This window comes from Cervus canadensis, chromosome 22 (assembly GCF_019320065.1).
Source record: "Cervus canadensis isolate Bull #8, Minnesota chromosome 22, ASM1932006v1, whole genome shotgun sequence".
Classification (NCBI taxonomy): Eukaryota; Metazoa; Chordata; class Mammalia; order Artiodactyla; family Cervidae; genus Cervus; species Cervus canadensis.
Window position 1 is genome coordinate 7056809 of NC_057407.1, and position 23948 is coordinate 7080756.

The 23948-nt window shown below is 48.2% G+C and overlaps 1 protein-coding gene across 5 annotated transcripts in view; it reads right to left on the reverse strand.

The window, feature by feature from the left end:
• SLC6A20 (solute carrier family 6 member 20) overlaps window positions 1–23948 on the reverse strand; it is a 52964-nt gene that overhangs the window by 16593 nt on the left and 12423 nt on the right. For all 5 annotated transcript variants that reach the window (XR_006264424.1, XR_006264422.1, XR_006264425.1 and 2 more), the window contains 5 exons: window positions 22636–22727; window positions 18683–18910; window positions 14175–14285; window positions 13051–13292; window positions 11687–11849 (listed from right to left, as the gene is read on the reverse strand). Coding sequence is in view for 1 of the 5 variants with exons in the window: in XM_043442196.1 (XP_043298131.1) it covers window positions 11687–11849; window positions 13051–13292; window positions 14175–14285; window positions 18683–18910; window positions 22636–22727 (836 nt within the window). In the remaining 4 variants the exon portion in view is untranslated. The remainder of the gene's footprint in view (window positions 1–11686; window positions 11850–13050; window positions 13293–14174; window positions 14286–18682; window positions 18911–22635; window positions 22728–23948) is intronic.

Sequence of the window (23948 nt, forward strand, 5' to 3'; positions counted from 1 at the left end):
CCTGTGCTTCTGGGTACTTAACTATGCAAAAGGCTTCAGGGGCTGTGAAAGACCACACAGCTCTCAAGAAATTTTCTGCATGAGGTAATCGAAGACAAATTCAAAAATGGGCCAACCTGTGACAAACCAAGGGGAAAGTTCTCTCAACCTGTGTTTTCCTTTTTAAACCCCCTGGGGGCGGGGGGCGGGGGGGCATCTCTAGTGCTTAGAGAAAGGCAAATGAAATCTACAAGGAGGTATCTCCTGGCACCAGTCATTAAAGAGACTACACAGAATATATGATGGAGGGGGCCTGGAGAGAAGGGACCCTGTGCAATGTATACGTGGAAAGGTAAACTTCTCACAGCCACTATGGAGAGAAGTAGAGAAGGTCCTTAGGAAAGGAAAGGTGTGGCTCCTCGAAGAGCTGGCAGTGCCACTCCTGCCTGTCTGTCCAAAGAGAAAACCATCGACAACAATCACACATGGAGTCCACTGGCCTTTTCCCATCTGCCTACAACAAGCATGTGAACTCCCCATCTGTCCACTGACAGAATAAACCTAGGATGTGCACCATCCATAGGATGGACTATTACTCAGCTCAAAGAATGAAATCTCTATTTACAGCAACATGGATGGAACTGGAGATGATCATACTAGTCAAGTTTGCCAGATAGATAATAAGCATTACATGACACCATTTATAGATGTCACTTTAAAATGGATACCGGGGGGGCGGTCCTAATATGGTGGAGGAATAGGACGGGGAGACCACTTTCTCCCCAACAAATTCATCGAAAGAACATTTGAACGCTGAGCAGATTCCACAAAGCAACTTCTGAACGCTGGCAGAGGACATCAGGCACCCAGAACGGCAGCCCATTGTCTTCAAAAGGAGGTAGGACAAAATACAAAAGATAAAAAGACAAAAGAGGCAGGGATGGAGGTGCGTCCCAGCAAGGGAGTCTTAAACAAGAGAGAGGTTTCCAAACACCAGGAAACACTCTCACTGGCGGTCTGTGGGGAATCTTGGAATCTCAGAGAGCAACATAACCAGGAGGCAAAATAAATAAATACATAAACCCACAGATTACGTGCCTAACGGCAACTCCCAGTGCTCACAGCCGCCACCAGCAAGCAGGGGCTGAACAGGGGGGCGCGGGCAGCATTTCTTAGGGTAAGGACCGGGCCCAGATGCCCTGAGGGCAGTCTGAGGGAACTAATGTGAGACAGCAACCCAAACTGTGGGATAGCCAGAGAGAGGGGGAAAAAAAAACAGAAAGAGAGGACTATCCCGTGAAAAGCCCTAACCTGAGGTACTGCCGGGCCCACTCACAGAACAAAGGACTGAGTGAATACCAGAGGAGAGCTACCCTGCTGTGGACCAGCCCTTCCCTGCTGGGACAAGCAGGCGGGGTGCAGCCAGAGCCCGAAAGGGGCAAATTGCAGCCCCAGAGAGGCATCCTCTACCAAACTGCAAGCAGGCTCCGTTGCTAACCAAGAGTTCTTGGGATTCTGGACTGTTGACATCCTCTGGGAGGGTCGCAGCCAGAGATCAGCCCCCCAGAAGAGACGGCACACCTGAGAAGCCGTGCCCGTTGTACACCCAGAAAACCAAGTGGCTGGGACGGGGGAGGCGATCAGACGCACCCCCCCGCCTGGGGGTGACTGCGCTCCCCAAGCACCTGGTCTCCTGAGCTGCTCCGACCTGAGAAGGGCCCAAAACGCAGGCCCAACCGAGTCTGCACCTTTGTGGAGTACCCGAGAACCTGAGAGGCTTAGACCTGGAAAGTGCACGCAACCAAGGCCCGCCTTAGACAGTTCCCGGCGGAGCAACTAGAGCCTGGGAAGAGCAGACCATGAAAGCACACGCCGTGAGCGGGGCAAACCCAGTGCGGCTGACGCTGCGCGCGCTCCCCACACACGCCGTGAGCGCGGCAAACCCAGTGCGGCTGACGCTGCGCGCGCTCCCCACACGTCACTGATACTTGTTAGCAGTGTTCCCTCCTCCCCACAGCACTGCTGAACAAGTGAGCCTAAATAAGTGACCACCTTCGCCCCCTTGTGTCAGGGCGGAAGTTAAACACTGAAGAGACCAGCAAACAGAAGAAGCTAAAATAAACAGAGGGAACCGCTTTGGAAGTGACAGGTGCAACAGATTAAAACTCTGCAGTTACCACCAACTACACTGGAAAGGGCCTATAGATCTTGAGAAGTATAAGCCGGATCAAGGGACTATCTGAAACTGAACTGACCCCACACTGCCCACAACAGCTCCAGAGAAATTCCTAGAGATATTTTTACTATTACCATTTTTAAATTTTTTTTCTATTTTTAAAGCAAACTTCATATATGTATTTTATAATCTTTGTGACTTTGTTTTTTTAATATTGTATTTTTGAGAGTCTAACCTCTACTCTATTTTTAATCTTTGCTTTTTGGTATTTATTATGAATTTTGTACCTTTAAGAACCCAATCTTCAGTACCCATTTTTACTTGGGAGTGTGATTACTGGCTTGATTGCTCTCTGCCCCTTTTGACTCTCCTTTTTCTCCACCAGGTCACCTCTATCTCCTCCCTCCCGCTTCTCTTCTCTACCCAACTCTGTGAATCTGTGTGTGTGTTCCGGGCTGTGGAGAACACTTAGGGAACTGATTACTGGCTGGATCTGTCTGTCTCCTTTTGATTACCCCTTTTCTCCTCCTGGCCACCTCTGTCTCCTTCCTCCCTCTTCTCCTCCTCTGTGTAACTCTGTGAACATCTCTGAGGGTTCCAGACTGTGGAGAGCACATAGGGAAGTGATTACTGGCTAGATTGCTCTCTTTTGATTCCCCCTCTTCTCCTCCTGGTCACCTCTCTCTCCCTCCTCCCTCTTCTCCCTGTAACTCGTGTACCTCTCCAGGTGTCCCTCACTGTGGAGAATCTTTTCATCATTAACCTAGATGTTTTATCATCAATGCTGTATAGATGGAGAAGTCTTGGCACTACTGTAAGAATAAGACTGAAATCCACAGGCAGGAGGCTTAAGTTCAAAACCTGAGAACACCAGAGAACGCCTGACTTCAGGGAACATTAATTGATAAGAGATGATCCAAAAACCTGCATACCTACACTGAAACCAAGCACCACTGACATCTCAAAACTTACTAGTGGACACTTCATTGCATCCAGAGAGAAGAAATCCAGCTCCACCCACCAGAACACCGACGCAAGCTTCCCTAACCAGGAAACCTTGACAAGCCACTTGTCCAACCCCACCCACAGGGAGGAACCTCCACAATAAAGAGGAACCACAAACTGCCAGAATACGGAAAGGCCACCCCAAACACAGCAATCTAAATGATGAAAGGGCAGAGAAATACTCAGCAGGTCAAGGAACGGGGTAAATGCCCACCAAACCAAATAAAAGAGGAAGAGATAGGGAATCTACATGAAAAAGAATTCAGAATAATGATAGTGAAAATGATCCAAAATCTTGAAGACAAAATGGAGTTACAGATAAATAGCCTGGAGACAAGGATTGAGAAGATGCAAGAAATGTTTAACAAGGACCTAGAAGAAATAAAAAAGTCAATATATAATGAATAGTGCAATAAATGAGATAAAAAATACTCTGGAGGGAACCAACAGTAGAATAACGGAGGCAGAAGATAGGATAAGCGAGATAGAAGATAGAATGGTAGAAATAAATGAAGCAGAGAGGAAAAAAGAATTAAATGAGGACAACCTCAGAGACCTCTGGGACAATGTTAAATGCCCCAACATTTGAATCATAGGAGTCCCAGAAAAAGAAGATGAAAAGCCATGAGAAAATACTCAAGGAGATAATAGTTTAAAACTTCCCTAAAATGGGGAAGGAAATAGTCACCCAAGTCCAAGAAACCCAGAGAGTGCCAAACAGGATAAAACCAAGGTGAAACACCCCAAGACACATATTAATCAAATTAACAAAGATCAAACATTAAAAGCAGCAAGGGAAAAACAACAAATAACACACAAGGGGCTTCCCATAAGGGTAACAGCTGATCTTTCAATAAAACTCTTCAGCCCAGAAGGGAATGGCAGGACAAGTGGCTTGTCAAGGTTTCCTGGTTAGGGAAGCTTGCGTCGGTGTTCTGGTGGGTGGAGCTGGATTTCTTCTCTCTGATGCAATGAAGTGTCCACTAGTGAGTTTTGAGATGTCAGTGGTGCTTGGTTTCAGTGTAGGTATGCAGGTTTTTGGATCATCTCTTATCAATTAACGTTCCCTGAAGTCAGGCGTTCTCTGGTGTTCTCAGGTTTTGAACTTAAGTGATGAAAGAGAAAAACCTACAACCCAGATTACTGTACCCAGCAAGGATCTCATTCAGATATGAAGGAGAATTCAAAAACTTGACAGACAAGCAAAAGCTGAGAGAATTCAGCACCACCAAACCAGCTCTCCAACAAATGCTAAAGGATCTTCTCTAGACAGGAAACACAGAAAGGGTATAAAATTCGAACCCAAAACAACAAAGTAAATGGCAACAGGATCATCAGTTCAGTTCAGTCGCTCAGTCGTGTCCGATTCTTTGCGACCCCATGAATCGCAGCATGCCAGGCCTCCCTGTCCATCACCAACTCCCGGAGTCTACTCAAACTCATGTCCGTCGAGTCGGTGATGCCATCCAGCCATCTCATCCTCTGTCGTCCCCTTCTCCTCCTGCCCCCAACCCCTCCCAGCATCAGGGTCTTCTCCAAGGAGCCAACTCTTTGCATGAGGTGGCCAAAGTATTGGAGTTTCAGCTTCAGCATCAGTCCTTCCAATGAACACCCAGGACTGATCTGCTTTAGGATGGACTGGTTGGATCTCCTTGCAGTCCAAGGGACTCTCAAGAGTCTTCTCCAACACCACAGTTCAAAAGCATCAATTTTTCGGTGCTCAGCTTGCTTGCTTCACAGTCCAACTCTCACATCCATACATGACCACTGGAAAAACCATAGCCTTGACTAGACGGACCTTTGTTGGCAAGGTAATGTCTCTGCTTTTTAATATGCTATCTAGGTTGGTCATAATTATCAATAATTACCTTAAATGTAAATGGGTTGAATGCCCCAACCAAAAGACAAAGACTGGCTGAATGGATACAAAAACAAGTCCCTATATATGCTGTCTACAAGAGACCCACCTCAAAACAAGGGACACATACAGACTGAAAGTGAAGGGCTGGAAAAAGATATTCCACTCAAATAGAGACCAAAAGAAAGCAGGAGTAGCAATACTCATATCAGATAAAATAGACTTTAAAGGCTGTGAAAAGAGACAAAGGGGGACACTACATAATGATCAAAGGATTGATCCAAGAAGAAGATATAACAATTGTAAATATATATGCACCCAACATAGGAGCACCATAATATATAAGGCAAATGCTAGCAAGTATGAAAAATTAATAATAATTCTTTTATTTATAATATTAATAAAAATAACACAATAATAGTGGGAGACTTTAATACCTCACTCACACCTACGGATAGATCAACTAAACAGAAAATTAAAAAGAAAACATGCCGGAGCCAGCTCACGAGATCCCACCCATGACAAGGTCGTGAGGAGAAGACCTGACAAGCAAGGCAGATCAGGACTTCAGGGATTTCGCAAAGCTGCCCCAGCGCTCACCTTAAAGATGATCTCTGTCTTTCTGATGCTTGCTATATTAGACTACTCCCTAATTTCTGTGACATAGTTGGAAGGCCTTCCCCGATCTCTCTCCAAACAGAATCAACTTAGAACTTTAATCAATATGTCTGCCGGAAGGTGGAATCCTATAAGATTATCCAGGATGAAAGGAGTGTTTCAATTTAAACTCCTTTGCTGGCATTCTAGCCTGCTTGGCAAATGCATACTAATACACATGACTGCTCACAACACCTTAATCATAAACAGCATAAAGAACCTGATCACACAAAAGGCCCTGATAGGCACAGAGCCCTTTGGGGGTGAGGAAGCCCTATTAGAGAACACAAAAATATTATTCTAAAAGTGGTTATAGTTAAAGATTTAGAAAAATAAGAGTTTTGAATTGTTAATTTTAACCAGGAATGCTAAACAGGGAGAGGCTGCCTCACCCCGGAGCTGCAGAGTCTTTGTGTGGTAAACCTTTTAGATAAATTTAACTGATAACTTCTGCAAAAGGACTGACCTTTGTGTTCATTAAAGAATAGATTACGGAAAAGTGCTTTGCATTCACCTAGGTCATAAAATGTCAATAGGCCCCATGGCCAGAAGATAATGTACAAGACTCTCACAAACAAGTATGCAGAAAACACCCTGGTTTCATGAAGGATAAGCTGATGTAATATTAAACTATCTTCCCCTTAAAAATGTACTAACTTAAAATATAAAAGCTACGGTAAAAAATAAAGATTTGCCAGACTCTGCTGCACACCCCCAGTCTGGTCTCTCTCTCTCTGTATCTCTCTGTCTCTCTCTCTCTCACTGACGCCATTCATCCTGAGGGTACCCCTGGATCCTGCTGAGGCTGGACCCCAGCAGAAACACAAACTTTAAATGACACAATGGACCAGCTAGACCTAAGTGATATCTATAGGACATTTCATCCCAAAACAATGAATTTCGCCTTTTTCTCAAGCGTGCACATGGAACCTTCTCCAGGATAGATCACATGCTGGGCCATAAATCTAGCCTTGGTAAAGTAAAAAAAACTGAAATCATTCCAAGCATCTTTTCTGACCACAATGCAGTAAGATTAGATGTCAATTACAGGAGAAAAACTATTAAAAATTTCAACATATGGAGGCTGAACAACATGCTGCTGAATAACCAACAAGTCACAGAAGAAATTAAAAAAATCAAAAATATGCATAGAAATGAATGAAAATGAAAACACAACAACCCAAAACCTATGGGACACTGTAAAAGCAGTGCTAAGGGGAAGGTTCATAGCAATACAGGCTTACCTCAAGAAACAAGAAAAACATTGAATGAATAACCTAACTCTGCAACTAAAGCAACTAGAAAAGGAAGAAATGAAGAACCCCAGGGTTAGTAGAAGGAAAGAAATCTTAAAAATTAGGGCAGAAATAAATGCAAAAGAAACAAAAGAGACCATAGCAAAAATCAACAAAGCTAAAAGCTGGTTCTTTGAGAAGATAAATAAAAGTGACAAACCGTTAGCCAGACTCATCAAGAAACAAAGGGAGAAGAATCATATCAGCAAAATTAGAAATGAAAATGGAGAAATCACAACAGAGAACACTGAAATACAAAGGATCATAAGAGACTACTATCAGCAACTATATGCTAATAAAATGGACAACTTGGAAGAAATGGACAAAGTCTTAGAAATGTACAACTTTCCAAAACTGAACCAGGAAGAAATAGAAAATCTTAACAGACCCATCGCAAGCACGGAAACTGAAACTGTAATCAGAAATCTTCCAGCAAACAAAAGCCCAGGACAAGACAGCTTCACAGCTGAATTCTACCAAAAATTTAGAGAAGAGCTAACACCTATCCTACTCAAACTCTTCCAGAAAATTGCAGAAAGGTAAACTTCCAAACTCATTCAATGAGACCACCATCACCCTAATGCCAAAACCAGACAAAGATGCCACAAAAAAGAAAACTACAGGCCACTATCACTGATGAACATAGATGCAAAAATCCTTAACAAAATTATAGCAAACAGAATCCAACAACATATTTAAAAGATCATACATCATGACCAAGTGGGTTTTATCCCAGGGATGCAAGGATTACTCAATATCCACAAATCAATCAACGTAATACACATTAACAAATTGAAAGATAAAAACCATATGATTATCTCAATAGATGCAGAGAAAGTCTTTCAGAAAATTCAACATACATTTATGATAAAAACCTTCCAGAAAGCAGGAATAGAAGGAACATAACATAATAAAAGCTATATATGACAAACCCACAGCAAACATCCTCAATGGTGAAAAATTGAAAGCATTTCCCCTAAAGTCAGGAACAAGACAAGGGTGCCCACTCTCACTCACCACTCCTGTTCAACATAGTTTTGGAAGTTTTGGCCACAGAAATCAGAGCAGAAAAAGAAATAAAAGGAATCCAGATTGGAAAAGAAGTAAAACACTCACTGTTTGCAGATGACATGATTCTCTACATAGAAAACCCTAAAGACTCCACCAGAAAATTACTAGAGCTAATCAATGAATATAGTAAAGTTGCAGGATATAAAATTAACACACAGAAATCCCTTGCATTCCTATACACTAACAATGAGAAAACAGAAATTAAGGAAACAATTCCATTCGCCATTGTAATGAAAAGGATAAAATACTTAGGAATACATCTACCTAAAGAAACAAAAGACCTATATATAGAAAACTATAAAGCACTGATGAAAGAAATCAAAGAGGACACAAATAGATGGAGAAATATACCGCATTCATGGATTGAAAGAATCAATATAGTGAAAATGAATATACTACCCAAAGCAATCTATAGATTCAATGCAATCCCTATCAAGCTACCAACAGTATTTTTCACAGAACTAGAACAAATAATTTCACAATTTGTATGGAAATACAAAAAACCTCCAATAGCCAAAGCAATCTTGAGAAAGAAGAATGGAACTGGAGGAATCAACCTGCCGGACTTCAGCCTATACTACAAAGCTACAGTCATCAAGACAGTATGGTACTGGCACAAAGACAGAAATATAGATGAATGGAACAAAATAGAAAGCCCAGAGATAAATCCACGCACCTATGGGCACCTTATCTTTGACAAAGGAGGCAAAAATATACAATGGAGAAAAGACAATCTCTTTAACAAGTGGTGTTGGGAAAACTGGTCAACCACTTGTAAAATGAAACTAGAACACTTTCTAACACCATACACGAGAATAAATTCAAAATGCATTAAAGATCTAAACGTAAGACCAGAAACTATAAAACTCCTAGAGGAAAACATAGGCAAAACACTCTCCAATATAAATCACAGTAGGATCCTCTATGACCCACCTCCCAGAGTAATGGAAATAAAAGCAAAAATAAACAAATGGGACCTTATTAAACTTAAAAGCTTTTGCACAATGAAGGAAACTATAAGCAAGGTGAAAAGACAACCTTCAGAATGGGAGAAAATAACATCAAACTAAGCAACTGACAAAATTAATCTAAAAAATATACAAGGAACTCCTGCAGCTCAATTCCAGGAAAATAAACAACCCAAGCAAAAAATGGGCCAAAGAACTAAACAGACATTTCTCCAAAGAAGACATACAGATGGCTAACAAACACATGAAAAGTTGCTCAACGTCACTTATTATCAGAGAAATGCAAATCAAAGCCACAATGAGGTACCATTTCATACCAGTCAGAATGGCTGCTATCCAAAAGTCTACAAACAATAAATGCTGGAGAAGGTGTGGAGAAAAGGGAACCCTCTTACACTGTTGGTGGGAATGCAAACTAGTACAGCCACTATGGAGAACAGTGTGGAGATTCCTTAAAAAACTGGAAATAGAACTGCCATATGACCCAGCAATCCCACTGCGGAGCATACACACTGAGGAAACCAGAATTGAAAGAGACACATGTACCCCAATGTTCATCGTAGCACTGTTTACAATAGCCAGGACATGGAAGCAACCTAGATGTCCATCAGCAGACGAATGGATAAGAAAGCTGTGGTACATATAGACAATGTAATATTACTCAGCCATTAAAAAGAATACATTTGAATCAGTTCTAATGAGGTGGATGAAACTGGAACCTATTATACAGAGTGAAGTAAGCCAGAAAGAAAAACATCAATACAGTATACTAACACATATATATGGAATCTAGAAAGATAGTAACGACAACCCTATATGCCAAACAGCAAAAGAGACACAAATATATAGAACAGTCTTTTGGACTCTGTGGGAGAGGGCGAGGGTGGGATGATTTGGGAGAATAGCATTGAAACATGTATATTATCATATATGAAACAGATCACCAGTCCAGGTTCGATGAATGAGACAGGGTGCTTGGGGCTGGTGCACTGGGATGACCCAGAGGGATGGGATGGGGAAGGAGGTAGGAGGGGGTTCAGGATGGGGAACACATGTACACCTGTGGCTGATTCATGTCAATATATGGCAAAACCACTACAATATTGTAAAGTAATTAGCCTCCAATTAAAATGAATAAATTTAAAAAATAAATAAATAAAATGGATACCAATGTAGTTGTTTACAAAATAGCAACAGACTCGTAGATTTAGAAAAGAAACTTATGGTTACCACAGGGGAAAACTCAGGTCAGGGAAGTATAAATTTTGAATTTGGAGTTAATACATACACACTAATATATATATAAAACAGGTATCAAATACGCCTACTCTATAACACAGGAAATTGTACTCTACGGTCTTTAATAACCTATATGGGAAAAGAATCTGCAAAATAATAGATATACTTTTATGTATAACTGTTTGAAGTTGATGAATACCCAAAACAAACACAATAGCGTAAATCAACTCATTATAAAATAAAATTATATTAATAATAACTTACAAAATAATATGACTAAAAGGAACTTTTCTATGAAAGAAGAAAGCCACAAACATTGAGAATATTCTTGTGATTGCCTGGGGGGGCTGCTGAGGAAGGTTGAATTGGGAGTTAGAACCTGGAGATGAAAACTTTTATATACACACACACACACATATATCTATTGATATATTGGATAAACAAGGTAATATTTATAGCACAAGGAACTGTATTCAATAATCTATAATAACCCTTAATGCAAAAGAATATGAAAAAAATTTATGTGTAACTGAATCATTGTGATGTTTATAAGAAAATAACAGATTTTAAATCAAGCAGAATTCAAATTTTTTTTTTACATTTTTAAAAATAGAGGTCCCAGCATAGCAATTTAATTCTGTAAAATGTATACAAGAGCAATTTTGGGGGAATTTTTTTTAAAAAACCCAAATATTTATCAGTAAGGAAGTTCATAGAGAATTCTCTGGGGTCCAGTTGGAGACGCCAGGCTTCCAGTGCTGGTGGCTCAGGTTCTATCAAGTGTGGGATATTTATGATAGAACAAAATGTCACTCTTAGAGTGAATGAATGGAAGTCCGTATGTATCCCCATAGAGCAATCTCAAATAAAATGCTAAATGAGAAAGATCTCCCTCAGGACCACTTATTTCCACTTAAAAACAGCCAAGGAAAATGACAGCATTACCCATGATATATATATGGGTAATAAAGTTGTCAAAATGAAGTTTCTGGGCTCTGGGAGTAGGGTAGATTTTTCGGGAGAGTAACAGAGAATTCTACCTTTGTCCCTAAAATGTTCTTTCCTTTTACATAAAAAAGAAAATCTGAGCCCCAAATTGACAAAATGTTTAGATTTTTCATTCTGAGAGGTGGACAGGTGGGTGTTTAATTACTCTTCATCCTTTCCTCTATTTTTAAATTTTGAAAAGAGCCAAGTTAAAGAAACAAGGGACACAGGGGTCCCAAAGGAACTGTGTAGGGACTGGGATCCCCGTGCGGCACCCGGGAGCGTGGTGGGCAGGGCGCTCGTCCTCTAAGAGGCGCAGGGAAGAAAATTCAGTTTTCCCTGATTTTCACGGGGTGTGTGTACCCCTCAAGGTGCCCTTTCTCATGGGCAGGGTCAAAGGCCCCTGTGAAGCGTGTGGGTGAAGCAAGTCAAGATTTTGCCAGCAGCTCACCGTCTCCAGCTCCGATTCCAAGCTGCAGTTTCTAATCTGTGGGAACACCTCGCTGTACTTGCTGGGGTAGGCAGACGCCAGGTAATCTTTCACTTGCTCCAGGTTGTTGGCTGTCAAAAAGCCATCTTCAAGGTCGAAAGAATTGGTCAGCAGCAGAATCACCCTGCAGGGCAGAGCAGCTGATTACAAAGGTCGCTGTCGCCAAACCCTCTCCCACCTAGGGAATGTGTTGACTGGTGAGCTTTTAAAGGACAGGGTGATTGTAAATGACTTTGAAGGAGCCTCAGACAGAAACAGTGATGACCAAAGGAACCAAACCCACACAGCTGGGTGGGCTGTTTTAATCTCTGGACCAGCGTTGTCTGAGAGAACCTCCAGCGATGATGGGCAAGTTCTACATCAGTGCTCTCCAACCTCATACCCACTAGCCACGCGTGGCCAATGAGTACTCGAATGAGGCTAGTGCCACTGAGAGGCTGATCTCAACTACCTTACACTGAGGTGGAAACCAGTCTTATATCAAGAACGGATGCTTTTGAATTGTGATGCTGGAGAAGGTTCTTGAGAGTGCCTTGGACAGCAAAAGATTAAACCAGTCAATCCTAAAAGGACATCGACCCCGAATATTCATTGGAAGGACTGATGCTGACGCTACAATACTGTGGCCACCTGATGCAAAGAACCGACTCACTGGAAGAGACCCTGATGCTGGGCAAGACTGAAGGCAGGAGGAGAAGGGGGTGACAGAGGATGAGATGTTTGGATGGCATCACTGACTTGATGGATATGAGTTTGAGCAAACTCTGGGAGACAGTGAAGGGCAGGGAAGACAGGTGTGCTGAAGTTCATGGGGTGGCAAAGTCAGACACGACTTAGCCACTGAACAACAACAACAAAACAAAATTTTAGCTAATGTTAAATCAATTTACATTTACATTTGTAAATAGCCCCTTGTGGCTAGGGATTGCTGTACTGGACAGCATACCTTCTGGATGATGTTTCTTATGTTTTGGGTAAGGGGGCACCAGAAAGATTCTGCAAGCTCCATGGCTCAGCTGGGGAGCTCTTGGTTACTTCTGAGGCAGGGGAGATGGGACAGAAGAAACTGGTTTCTTACATGTTGAATGCTCTATTGGTGCTATAAGTGCTCTGAATACACAAAACTGCCCTCATCCCCTTAGGCAGATGCTGGTGGGTCTGATTTAAATCCTGGATCGAGGGCAGCAAAGACAGTGCCCCAAGGGGTATCAAAATACCCCCTTGATTTCTGGGATCTGCCTCTTCTCAGAGGCCCTTCAGCTCAGGCCTTTGCAGGCTCACTGCCCACCCTCAGGCCTAGGGCCCACCAGGTGACTCAGGCTTACTTGTTCAAGCAGCTCTCGTAGTTGAAGGTGGCCTTGAAGCCATAGATGGAGAAGGTGACGATGCTGGCAAAGATGGACGTGGAGCTGTTGATGATGGACACGATGATGGCGTGCTTCTGGCAGTTGTTGGAGGGCTCATTGTAGCTGGCGAAGGCAATGAGGCTCCCGAACCCCAGGCCGAGCGAGAAGAAGATCTGGGTGGCTGCGTTGATCCAGGCCTTGGGGTTGGCCAACTGCTCCATCTGTGGGGAGCAGTTGGTGGGGGAAAGCCAGTGGGGACAGGGTGGGTGAACCCCAGGTGGGAACCCCAGGCTCTGAGACCAGCAGGGGGAGGGGGCCCAGAGAGGGGAAGGAACGGGTCTGTGGCACACAGCCAGCCGGGGCAGGCCTGAGGCTCGAACCCAGTCCTCCTGGCCCTGCCTGTACCCTGCCAGGTTCTCAGCATATAAAAGACATCCTCACGTCACACCCCTCACTGCCTCTTACCCAGAGGAGACAGTGTCGGATACAAGTTTTCAAACGAATTGAGCCCCTGATCCATGACCCAGACGCTGCATGGGTCTCGGCCTCCAGAAATGGAGGCGCTGGTGCCCAAGGCTGAGTTGTACCCAGCACTGACATTAGAGGCAATGCTGCTATAGTCATACTGTTTCCAGGGACCAGACTTGCTAAATGACCCTGTCCCAAAGGCGACAGTGGCCCTCTTGATGAGCATCAGCTATGGGGCAGGATCACGGGGGCCCTGCCATGTGTGGATTCACCCCCATAGGGAAAGGGGTGACTGGAAGTGTGAGCAGGAGGGTGAGCTGACTGCAGGGATGCTCCCGGTGAACAGCTTGGTCTGCAGCTGGAGAGGAGGGTTGGGGTGAGACTGGGGCAGCAGAGGCTGGGGGCAGTGAGGACACGCATGTACGTGGACCACAGAGTCAGGGCCCAGAATTCACAGGCGTGAGGGCTCCCTGGCTGAGGACATGGAAGCCACGACCCTCACTGCCTGGCAGGCTCACATCCACTTCCCTGAGTTCATGACTGCTCCACCCGCCTTGGTCTCCCCCTTCCACCCATCCTGGAGGGCGGGGGGATGAATGGGGGTACCCTTGGGGCCCCTCCCCTCCAGCCCATACCTTGGGAGTGAACATGTACGCCAGGCCGTTGGTGGCTCCGTGGAGCGTGAGGCCCCTGACCAGGTAGATGATGAGCACACAGTAGGGCAGCAGCGCCGTGAAGTATACCACCTGTGGGCACCAGAGCACAGAGTCAGCTCCCTGGAGGAGCGGGCACTACGGGGCCCTCAGGCCCAAGGCAGGCAGACCCGCCATCCCCACGGAACGCCGCAGCACCATCTTGGCTGTCTGGGCGACCGGCAGCTGGGAAGGCATTGTGGTTCTTGGTCAGACACGGGTTCTGAGTTTGGGAAACTGGGTGGTGGGCATGGATGCCCACGCGTGTGACCCCCAGGAAATCTCTTGTTCAGTGGAGAAGAGGGAACAGGTCCTGGAATCCTCTGTCCTCCAGCCTCCCTTCAACTCAACCTTATTCCAGAAAGGACTCAAGGCCGCCCACAGGAATACGTCATGAGATATCCGTGTAAAAAGAAAATGTGGGCAACCCAGGAAGATGAGCCCCAAGGAAAAGACGGCTCATGGAATAGGTGAGGTGCTACACAGTTTCTGAGCCAGACTGATCTCTGAGCTTCCTCGTGGCCCAAGCAGAGCAGGAAGCAGTCCCTTACAGGATTTATATCGTCTCTGAAAGGAAAAACAAAACAAAACAAAACAACCAGGAGCTTGGATGAAGGTCAGGTACCCCCAGGACTGGGGCCTGAGACAAGCTTGGCCATGAGTGTATAAAGGAAAAGCAGTGTCATTTGGTATTCCTGTGAAAAATACAATAGAAATTCAAAGGTTTTTATGAAAGGCCTCACTTCCACGGGCTTTTTTTTTTTTTAACGGTAAGAAGTGGATTTATTCAGAGGGAAGCACACCCCACATACAGAGTGTGGGCCACCTCAGAAGGAGAGAGAGGCCTTCCACGGGCTTTAAAGGTGCATACCAGTGGAATTTGTCAACCAGTTCTTTCCCTGCTGATGTATGTCATGGGTTCACTGATGTTTGATCTTTGATTTTCATGGTAGCTTTGGAAGTAGCCTCTCAATGCTAGGCAGTTTTTTTCACAAAGTCTTACAATAGAGACCTTCAAGTGCACGGATGCCCACACAGGGCTGGAATTTGTTTTTCTGCAGATCAACTCATATGTGCACCAAAGCCCCTTTTCAAGCACTTTGCAAATTTGTTTGTTTGCTTGGTCATTTTGTCTGGTTGGGTGTGGGGGGGTGTTGTTTTGGGTTTTTTTTCTTTCTTTCTTTTTTTTTTTTTAAAGTAAAAGCAGTTCCCTTCATGTTTGGGTCCCCCTGTGAGAAACAGCTGGTGACTCAAGTCCAGCTGCACCCGGCCCTCCACGCCCACCGAGGTGCGGCACTATCGCCCCACGGATTTCCAAGGACGCCCGCGCGGTGCTCTGCCCTCTGACCCCGGGGATGGCAGGCAGACGCCGGGCGTGTCTTCTGTGATTGCTTCCTAAGTGAGGATATTGTAACTTGAGATGAGTAACACAGCCACATGAGATTACACGAAGATAGACCAGGTTCAAGATGGGAATGGGCAAGTGGAAAGAAAAGGGCATCTGGCCAGTGAGCTGAAGGAAAGCAAGAGACAGCAGGGGAGGGTGACCGTGGTCTGTGACCAGTGGGCGCTTAGAGGACACAGAGTCAGTCCTTGGTAGCCGCCCCCATTCACCTCAGGTGAACAAGTTTCCTGGAAATCTCTCTTCAGTCGAGACCAGGCTGGCTCACTTCTCCCCAATCAGGGAAGCTAGAAGGACTGCGGGATATGTGATCCAGCCTAAAGAACTTGGAAAAACCATTTCTCAATAATCTGAAAACAAACCTTGGAGGGGAAGAAAGCAGAGTCCAACAAAGAAGGCCAATATACAGCACACAGGCTTTAACAAAATTCACCCCCATAAATAGAGCTGTTGCGAGCTCCTATGACTCAGTGACAACTACAACAAAACAAAAACACAACCCAATCCAAAGATGGGCAGAAGCCCTAAATAGACATGTTCCCAAAGACATACAGATGGACAACAGGCACATGAAAAGATGTTCAACATCCCTAGTCATCAGACAAATCAAGACTACAATGAGGCATCACCTCACACCGATCAGAAAGGCCATCATTAAAAAGTCTACAAAAAAAAAAAAAAAGTCTACAAATAACAAATGCTGGAGAGGGTGTGGAGAAAAGGGAACCCTCCTACACTGTTGATGAGAATGTAAGATGGTACAGCCACCAGGGAAAACAATATGGAGGTGCCTCAGAAAACTAAAAACAGAGTTGCCATAGGACCCAGCAGTCCCACTCCTGGGCATATATTCAGACAAAACTAACATTAAAAAAGATACATGCAGCCTTATGTAAGGGCAGCAGTATTCACAACAGACAAGACATGGGAACAACCTGAATGTCCATCAACAGATGAACAGATAAAGAAGATGTGATATATGTAAACAATGGACTATTACTCAGCCATAAAGAGAATGAAATCATGCCATTTGCAGCCGCATGGATGGACCCAGAAGTTATACTAACTGAAGTCAGAAAGATAATGACAAATACCACATGATATCACTTATATGTGGAATCTGAAATATGACACAAATGAACCTGTCTCCAAAACAGAAACTGACCCACAGATTTGTGGTTGCTAAGGAGAAAGGAGGGCGGGAGAAGGGTGGACTGGGAGTCTGGGATTAGCCGATGCAAACTACAAAATACATATATATATATAAAATGGATAAACAACAAGGTCCTATTGTCTAGCACAGGATGCACTAAATATCCTGTAATAAACCACAAGGGAAAAGAATATTCATAACTGAATCACTTTGCTGTATACCATAAATTAACAGTTGTTGGGGCACTTTTGTCATGGAGAGGGGCGTGGCTTAAGCCGAGGAAATAGACAATAAGAAGAAGTAAGTTTTCATGTTATGACATGTCCTCATTTGGCAAGTTTCTCAGTGATCTGGAAAAGGGATGGCTTCACTGAATCTCCACGTTTGCAGATACTGCCCTCGGATCTTCTGGATCATGTTCATGATAATTTGGCAGAGGCCAGTTTGGAAACCTTTTTTCTGAGCATAAAATATCCTCCAAATTTCAAGATGGGACAGAGTGAGTTGCTGTAGAATCTCAGGTTTTTGATGTTGAGAAGGGGGTTATTGGGATTAAGATGCTGGCCATCACGGGGCCCTGAAAACCGAAAGAAGATATCCTACTAGACATGGTACTAGGGTGTCACCGGACACCTAAAATACTGGGGGTAGTTCTGGCCTTGATGCCTCAAGAAACACACAGTTGGGGGACTACCCTGGTGGTCCAGTGGTCACGAATCTGCCTTCTGGTGCAGGGGACGGGGGTTTGATCCCTGGTTGGAGAACTAGGATCCCACATGCTGCGGAGCAACTAAACTGTCACACCACGACTCCTGAGACCACACGTCACAGCTGGAGAGAGGCGCGCACACCACATGGAAAGATGCCACAGGCGACAGTGAGGACTGCATGCCACGACTAAGACTAGCACAGCCATTAATTAACAAACCAGAGTTAGAGACACAAGGTGGGGCTGGAGAAGGCAACCGGGCTGGTCAGGAGGAAGAGGCCAGGTGGGCTCTTACGACCTTCAGAAGGGAAAAGCCGGGACTGATTCAGTCATGAAAAGTGTGGGCCAACAGGAGGTGCTCAATCGAAAATGACGGGGAGTTTCTGGGGCAAAGCGGGGTCTGCTGGCTCTGCCCTCGGGCAGGACTTCACCTCTGAAAGCCTCAGGTGAGTGGACAGTGAGATCTCCTGTGAAGGCCTGAAGACTGAAACAACCTGCGTGTCCCACCCACGATGGATGCACTGTGAGGCGTGACTGGGCACGAGGTGGGCACATGCATGCCCGGAGCATCTGCTGCAGCTGGAGAGACGGGAGGTGAGGGGAACCCTCCAGGAAGGCGTTCCACCCGGAGCGGGTCAGAGAAACGTCCCCGCTCCGCCAGGACCATAAACTTAGGGACATGCCGAAGAGAAAAGGTTTCTAATCAGGCCCAACAGCTCTCTAGGTCATGGAAAGCAGCCTGGACCAGAGGTTCTGCGACTCAGCTGCTCATAGGGTCACCTGGAGAGCCTTTAAAGTCCCAGTGCTCAGAGGTACCCCTCACGGACCATCTCAGAAGCTCTGAGGGTCGGACGGACACCCAAGTCCTAGGGGCTCTCCCCGCGGTGCGGCTGAGTGCAGCGTGTGTCGGGGACGCGTGTCGACATGACAAGTTTTCACAGAGAGGAAAACTAGGTCGTGCTGCCTGGCACCCCTTGGGTGGTACAGGCAGGTCACTGGGACAGACATGCTCATCTTTGCGGGGACGGGGGAGGTCCGCATTTCGAGATTCAGGGCTGCGACCTGCAGGACCGCTGGCCGTCTCCGGCGGCTAGACTCGTTCCAGCATCGCCGTCCGCCCCTCCTCCCCAGCGCCGACGGCGGAGGGGCCTCGCCGCTGCCCGGGGCGCTAACCCCTCAAGTCCTACCTTGCCGGTGGACTCGGTGCCCCGCAAGATGCACAGGTACACCACCAGCCAGGCCAGGATGAGGCACAGCGCCGGCTCCCACTGCACCGCCCCGCTCTCCTGGATGGACGGCGAGATGTTGAGCGTCTTCCGGTACCAGAAGTACTGCGTGGAGGAGGCCTTCTCGCACTCCTCCAGGTAGCCCGTGCGGTTGCCGTTCAGCGGGCACACAGACCACGGCAGCGGGTCCTGCGGGGTCAAAAGCACCGTTACGCTCAGAGGTGCGGGCGGAGGCCAAAGGTTGGGGTGGGAGGACGGGAGGCGGCCCGAGGGGAGGCTCTTGGAAGAGTCGCTGGTCCCCGAAGGGCAGGAGCTCCTGAAGGCAGAGGGGAGCCAAAGGCTCTCCCCCACCCCGGGCACAGGCGGGGCTTGGGCAGAGGGCCAGGCGGGCAGGGGCCCCACACTCCCAGCGACCCCGTGGGTGTCTGCTGAAAACGTCTCAGCTCCATGGTGGGTGGCAGAGGCCGAATCAAAGGGACAATGGCCAGACCGTCTATGACAAATGGACTCTGACCCACAACCTCTGTAGCCTCCAGCCCAGGAACCCAAAGCACAGCACCTACAGTCAGCTCGGATGGTCAGGACTTGGTCGCTGACTGCAGCCTTCTGAACCTGTGTTCCCTCCAACTCAGGGCCAAGAGGAAAAAGCCAGAGACCCTCCCCTAACCAGTCACACACCCAACACAATTCCCCAGTGCTCTGCCTGCCCTGGAGTCTCTGTCAAATGCAAGTCATGTGACTCCCTCGTTAGAACAAGCTATGGATAAACAGCCCCTGCTTGCTCTCATCTGGGTGGTCTTTATTTCCACCAGCCCCTAGCAAACCCCAGCAGGAATAAGACTGGGGTCCTGCCCTCGCTACCGAGGTGGAGACAGGCATTTCCTAACAGTCACTGTGTCTGGAAGTTCGAGGGGGCTGCGGTTCGTCCCCACCACAGCCTTCTTCTGTATCTAAGACAGAAAGTACTGATGCAGGTACTGATCCCGTTGAGCCTGAGTCAAGCTACACCTGAAGCGGTTCCACTCCTGGACTTTGCAGGTAGAGCCAGTAAGGGCGACTTCTGCTTCAGCTAGTTCCAGCTGGGTTCTCTCTCCCTTAGCAACCAGAGCGCCTAAATGGCGCAGGGGTGATGAACAGGACGCAAGGCCAAGAGCTAAAAAGAAGTGCGGAGCTGAGTGGGGGAGGGGAGGGGTTAGGGTCCCACCTCTGCTCTGCCACAACCAGCCCCGCGTGGATCAGATTTCATGAGACAAACACTCCCTGCTGACAGAGGCAAGTCTAACCCCAATGGGTTCAACCCCTGTATTTCACAGGAAACAGAAATGAGCCCAACAGCATTACCTGATGGGCTAGGTAATGCCTGAGTGGCTAGGGCCACTCTGCTGGTAAGGAGCTGGAGACCACGTTGGTCACCTGCAAAGTGCTTAGGCCCTGTGCTGCTGGGACCCCTGGCAGAAACCGATCCCCCCCCGCAGCCGGTTTCTAGCTTTGACCTAAAATGCTCCCCAAGGTGACCACCAGCGGCCCTCCTTGAGAGGTGGCCCCCTCTGCCCCTGCCCGCGACCTGGGCTGACCTGTGACTTGCTCTGACCCACAGGAGGCACTGAAGTGAAGCCGCGTGACCTCCTGGCCTCACAGCTTTTACTTTCACCCTCGTGGACCAGCGCCCTGCAGCCCCTCGGGCTGGACTGCTGAGCGAGGGGGACTCGTGGATAGAATGGCCGCGTGGAGTAAACCTAGGTGTAGTGACAGCCAGGATTGCGCCCTCTCAGGTGGGGGGTCCCTTAGGCCCTGAAGCCCAGACCACAGCCCCCGGGGTCTGCCTGGCCTGGGGGCACTGACCGCGTCCATTCACTGCATCGCTGCTGTTGTTCAGCACAGGCTGGTCGCCAACCGTGGCTACAGGTACGTGACTTAAATCACTCAGAGGAAGGGAGGTTTTAAAAACTCTGATGCCCAGACTGCATCGGCAGTGACTCAGATTTCACTGGTCTGGGTGGGGCCTGGGTCTCAGAGTTTTAAAAGCTCCCCCGGGTGATCCCAGCACGCAGCCAGCATGGAGAAGCTTTAAGTATGGAAGGACTTAGACTGACCACTTCTCAGCACCCAGCCTCTCTCCGCCCCCTGAATCACTAGGTGAGGAAGCTGAGATCCCTGCATTCACATGCTTATTAGCCTGGAGCTCCCAGGGGGAAAAGCTGGGAAGCCCGACTTGGTTGGACCAGAGCACAGACCCTGTGGCCAGGCTGCTGCGTCCAGCCTTCCGGCTTTGAAGGCCCCCTCAGGAACCTCGGGCATCAGCACCACAGGATGTGGTCGCGATTACACAAGGGGATAGTTCTAACGTGCTGGTGGCGCTAGCTGGCCCGGAGCAAGCGTGAGTGAGTGTCTGCAGCTGGAGGTACTGCCATTCCTATGGGGCCATGGAGGAGGCCTCATGGCAGAGGGGCAGGGGAGAGGCGCATGGACCTGTGAAGGCTGGAATGAACGGCCAAGTGATTTCCAGGAATCCCTGACTTTTACACTTCTGAGGGTTAGAAAATGGTACCCCCTTACTTTATTTATACACTTTGCCTTTGGAAAACGGTCAAATCATCTTGATTTGTTACAAGAACACACAATGCTTCCACTTTCAGAAAATGGCCTTAAGGATGCCTATATATATACAATGCCTGCAGCATGTATGGCCACCCCTTAGTTGGAATGGCATTGTGCAGTGCACAACCTGCTCAACCGTACATGACAGCCCAGCACAGAGGAGGGAAATGGTCACCGGAGACCATTACTCTGCAATAGGCTGGAGAGTAGAGGAGCTGCCCTGCTTCTACCCAGAAGGTGGAAGAGAGGCAAGGCTGTGACTAGTCTTCATGGAACTCTAGGTTGAGCCAGGGAGAGGAAGAAGAGGCATAGCTAAGCTCAGGGCAGAGTCCTTCCTGTCCGGGCATTCTCCCACGAGACAACCTGGGTGTGGCAGAGTGGAGAGCTACAGCTGGATGTGAATATAGCACCTTCTGAGAATAGATGCCAGCTCCTGACTACTGAGGTCATTCTCCCAAGCATTCCTTGGGGCCCCAAAGACCCAATGGTGTACTCAAATGCTCCAGAGACTGGCCTCACAAGCTGGGGTCGGTTCAGAGTCCACGACCAGGCCCATGTAGCTTCTGACCTTGGAGACAGGGTCTGGCTCATGAAGGCCTGGCTCAGGGGCGAAGAGGGAGACATCCCCCCAGTGGGCTCCCGTCTCTTCCCCGTCTTCCCCCGTCTGGGAAGAGGCTGAGGTGCAGGAGGCTGCACGAGGAGGGGCCCTGGGAGCGGATGGGCAGACTCTTGAGGAAAAGATGTGAACACAGGCCGTGGAGGGGAAGCTTCAGACATGAAGACCCCCCTCTCAGTGTGGAATTAGGGTCCTCTGTTCTCCACAAGTCCCAGTCCCTTCCACGTTTTCTACAATGAGCATCAACTAGGGCTATCATCAGAAATGCATTTTTCAACAGTGTATCTTTGGGAAGAGCCTCTATTGTGTTACAGGGTGATGGTGGTCCTTCTAGGAGAACGTTTGCAAAGACAAGGAGGGACCTGGCTAGCGTCAGAAACCTGGAGGACACATGGTAAGAGGCAGGAAGTGGAAAGAGGAGGGAGGCCATGCAGTCATGCTCAGGGGGGGCCCTTCCCCATCAGCTCTCCCCACGGGTTTCCCCATGGCCCAGCAGGCAGCGGTTCTTAATATTTTGGAGGGGGGTGGTCACATCCTTCAGAGCGCACCCGATGAAATCTGTGGGCCCACTCTCCAAAAATGTACGCACACATCACACAAACAGCAGGGGTCCATGGATCGCCAGCCCGGAAGCCCTCTGCTCGGTCCAGGGTGCCCGGCCACCCCCCGCCCGTTCCTGCCCCAGCCCACGTCCGCTCACCTGGAAGGAGTGGAAGAGGTACCAGAAGGCCCAGGCGTTGATGACGTTGTAGTATGTGCAGAGGAAGAAGGACACCAACACGCTGGCCACACCTGCAGAGATGGGGCGCGGGGCCTGAGGAGCGCCCCGAACCCCGCGCGCGCTTCCTAAGGCTCGTCTCGCCCTCTGCCGCCCTCTCCCCGGCGACGCTGCCCTGGGTGCTCTTCTAGGGGCCTGACAGCTGCAGAGCGACCTCAGGCCCACCTTGCAGAGGGGGAAGCCGACACACAGCCCTTGCCACGCTGCTCCCAAGTGGTGGAGCTGGGATTCGCACCTTCCCTGAGAAGCGCTTTGTCACTGATGCTGGACGTCACGGCTGCGCCCTCCTCGGCCTGCCTACAGCGGGGTCACTGGTGCCAAACCCTCCCCGGTGGTGGTGGGGAGCAGGCTGTGAGGGGTGTCAGGCGTGGAGGGGACGGGGGCTGCCCCTGAGCTGGCCAGGCCTGCGGGGAACCAGTTGGGGTGCCAGGGGACCGGAGCAGACTGTGGGGGTCTGGAGAGCCACTGCGTGCCTCCAGGCCCGGCCCCCGCTCTGGGACCTCTCCTCGGGCCTTCCCCTACCCCCACCCCGCCTCACAGAGCTGGCTGGTAATCATTCACCAGCATCCCCGGCTGGCACCCACATCTGGTGTTTTTCCTATCAGGCCACAAACGCTGCCTCGGAGAAGCCCTCTGTGATTGACGGCTCGGGCCGATCGTAAAACCACACACCTCTGTGTTAAAAATTAACAGCCATTCAAGACAAGGGGGCACTTGCGCTTGGATGTGTGAGGCCTCTGGACACACTTCTGTACCCGAGATGAAGTTACGTGCTAGTTCACACGCGCCCTGTTCCTAAAACTTTCCTGTGTTTTCCTGTTTCCCTTTCCGCCTGGGTGTGGGGGTGTGGGTGTGTGTGAGGTGAGCAGAACAGACTGTGGCCACTGCTGGCCAAAGTTCGTCCTGCTCCCAGGGGAGCCTGGCACACCAGGGCCACGCTGGGCGAAGATCCCACGAGGGCGCCCCAGACACCAGCTCAAAGTAACTCAAGAGGCGGGAGGGAAGGCAGTGCCCCTCTTGCTACTCACTGGGCCCCTTTTTTCATGCACTAGAGATGTTGACAGCACCCCACAAGCCCTCTGGTGTGATGACGATTAGTGAGCTCACACTCACACGGGCCAGCACCGATGGGGGAGGCGTCAGAAATTAGCAGGAGCCATTGCATGGTTCCCACGATGGTTGATGGAATGGCCCAGACACTGGTTACAGTTCTTGTCTTGGGCCGCTCCTTTCTT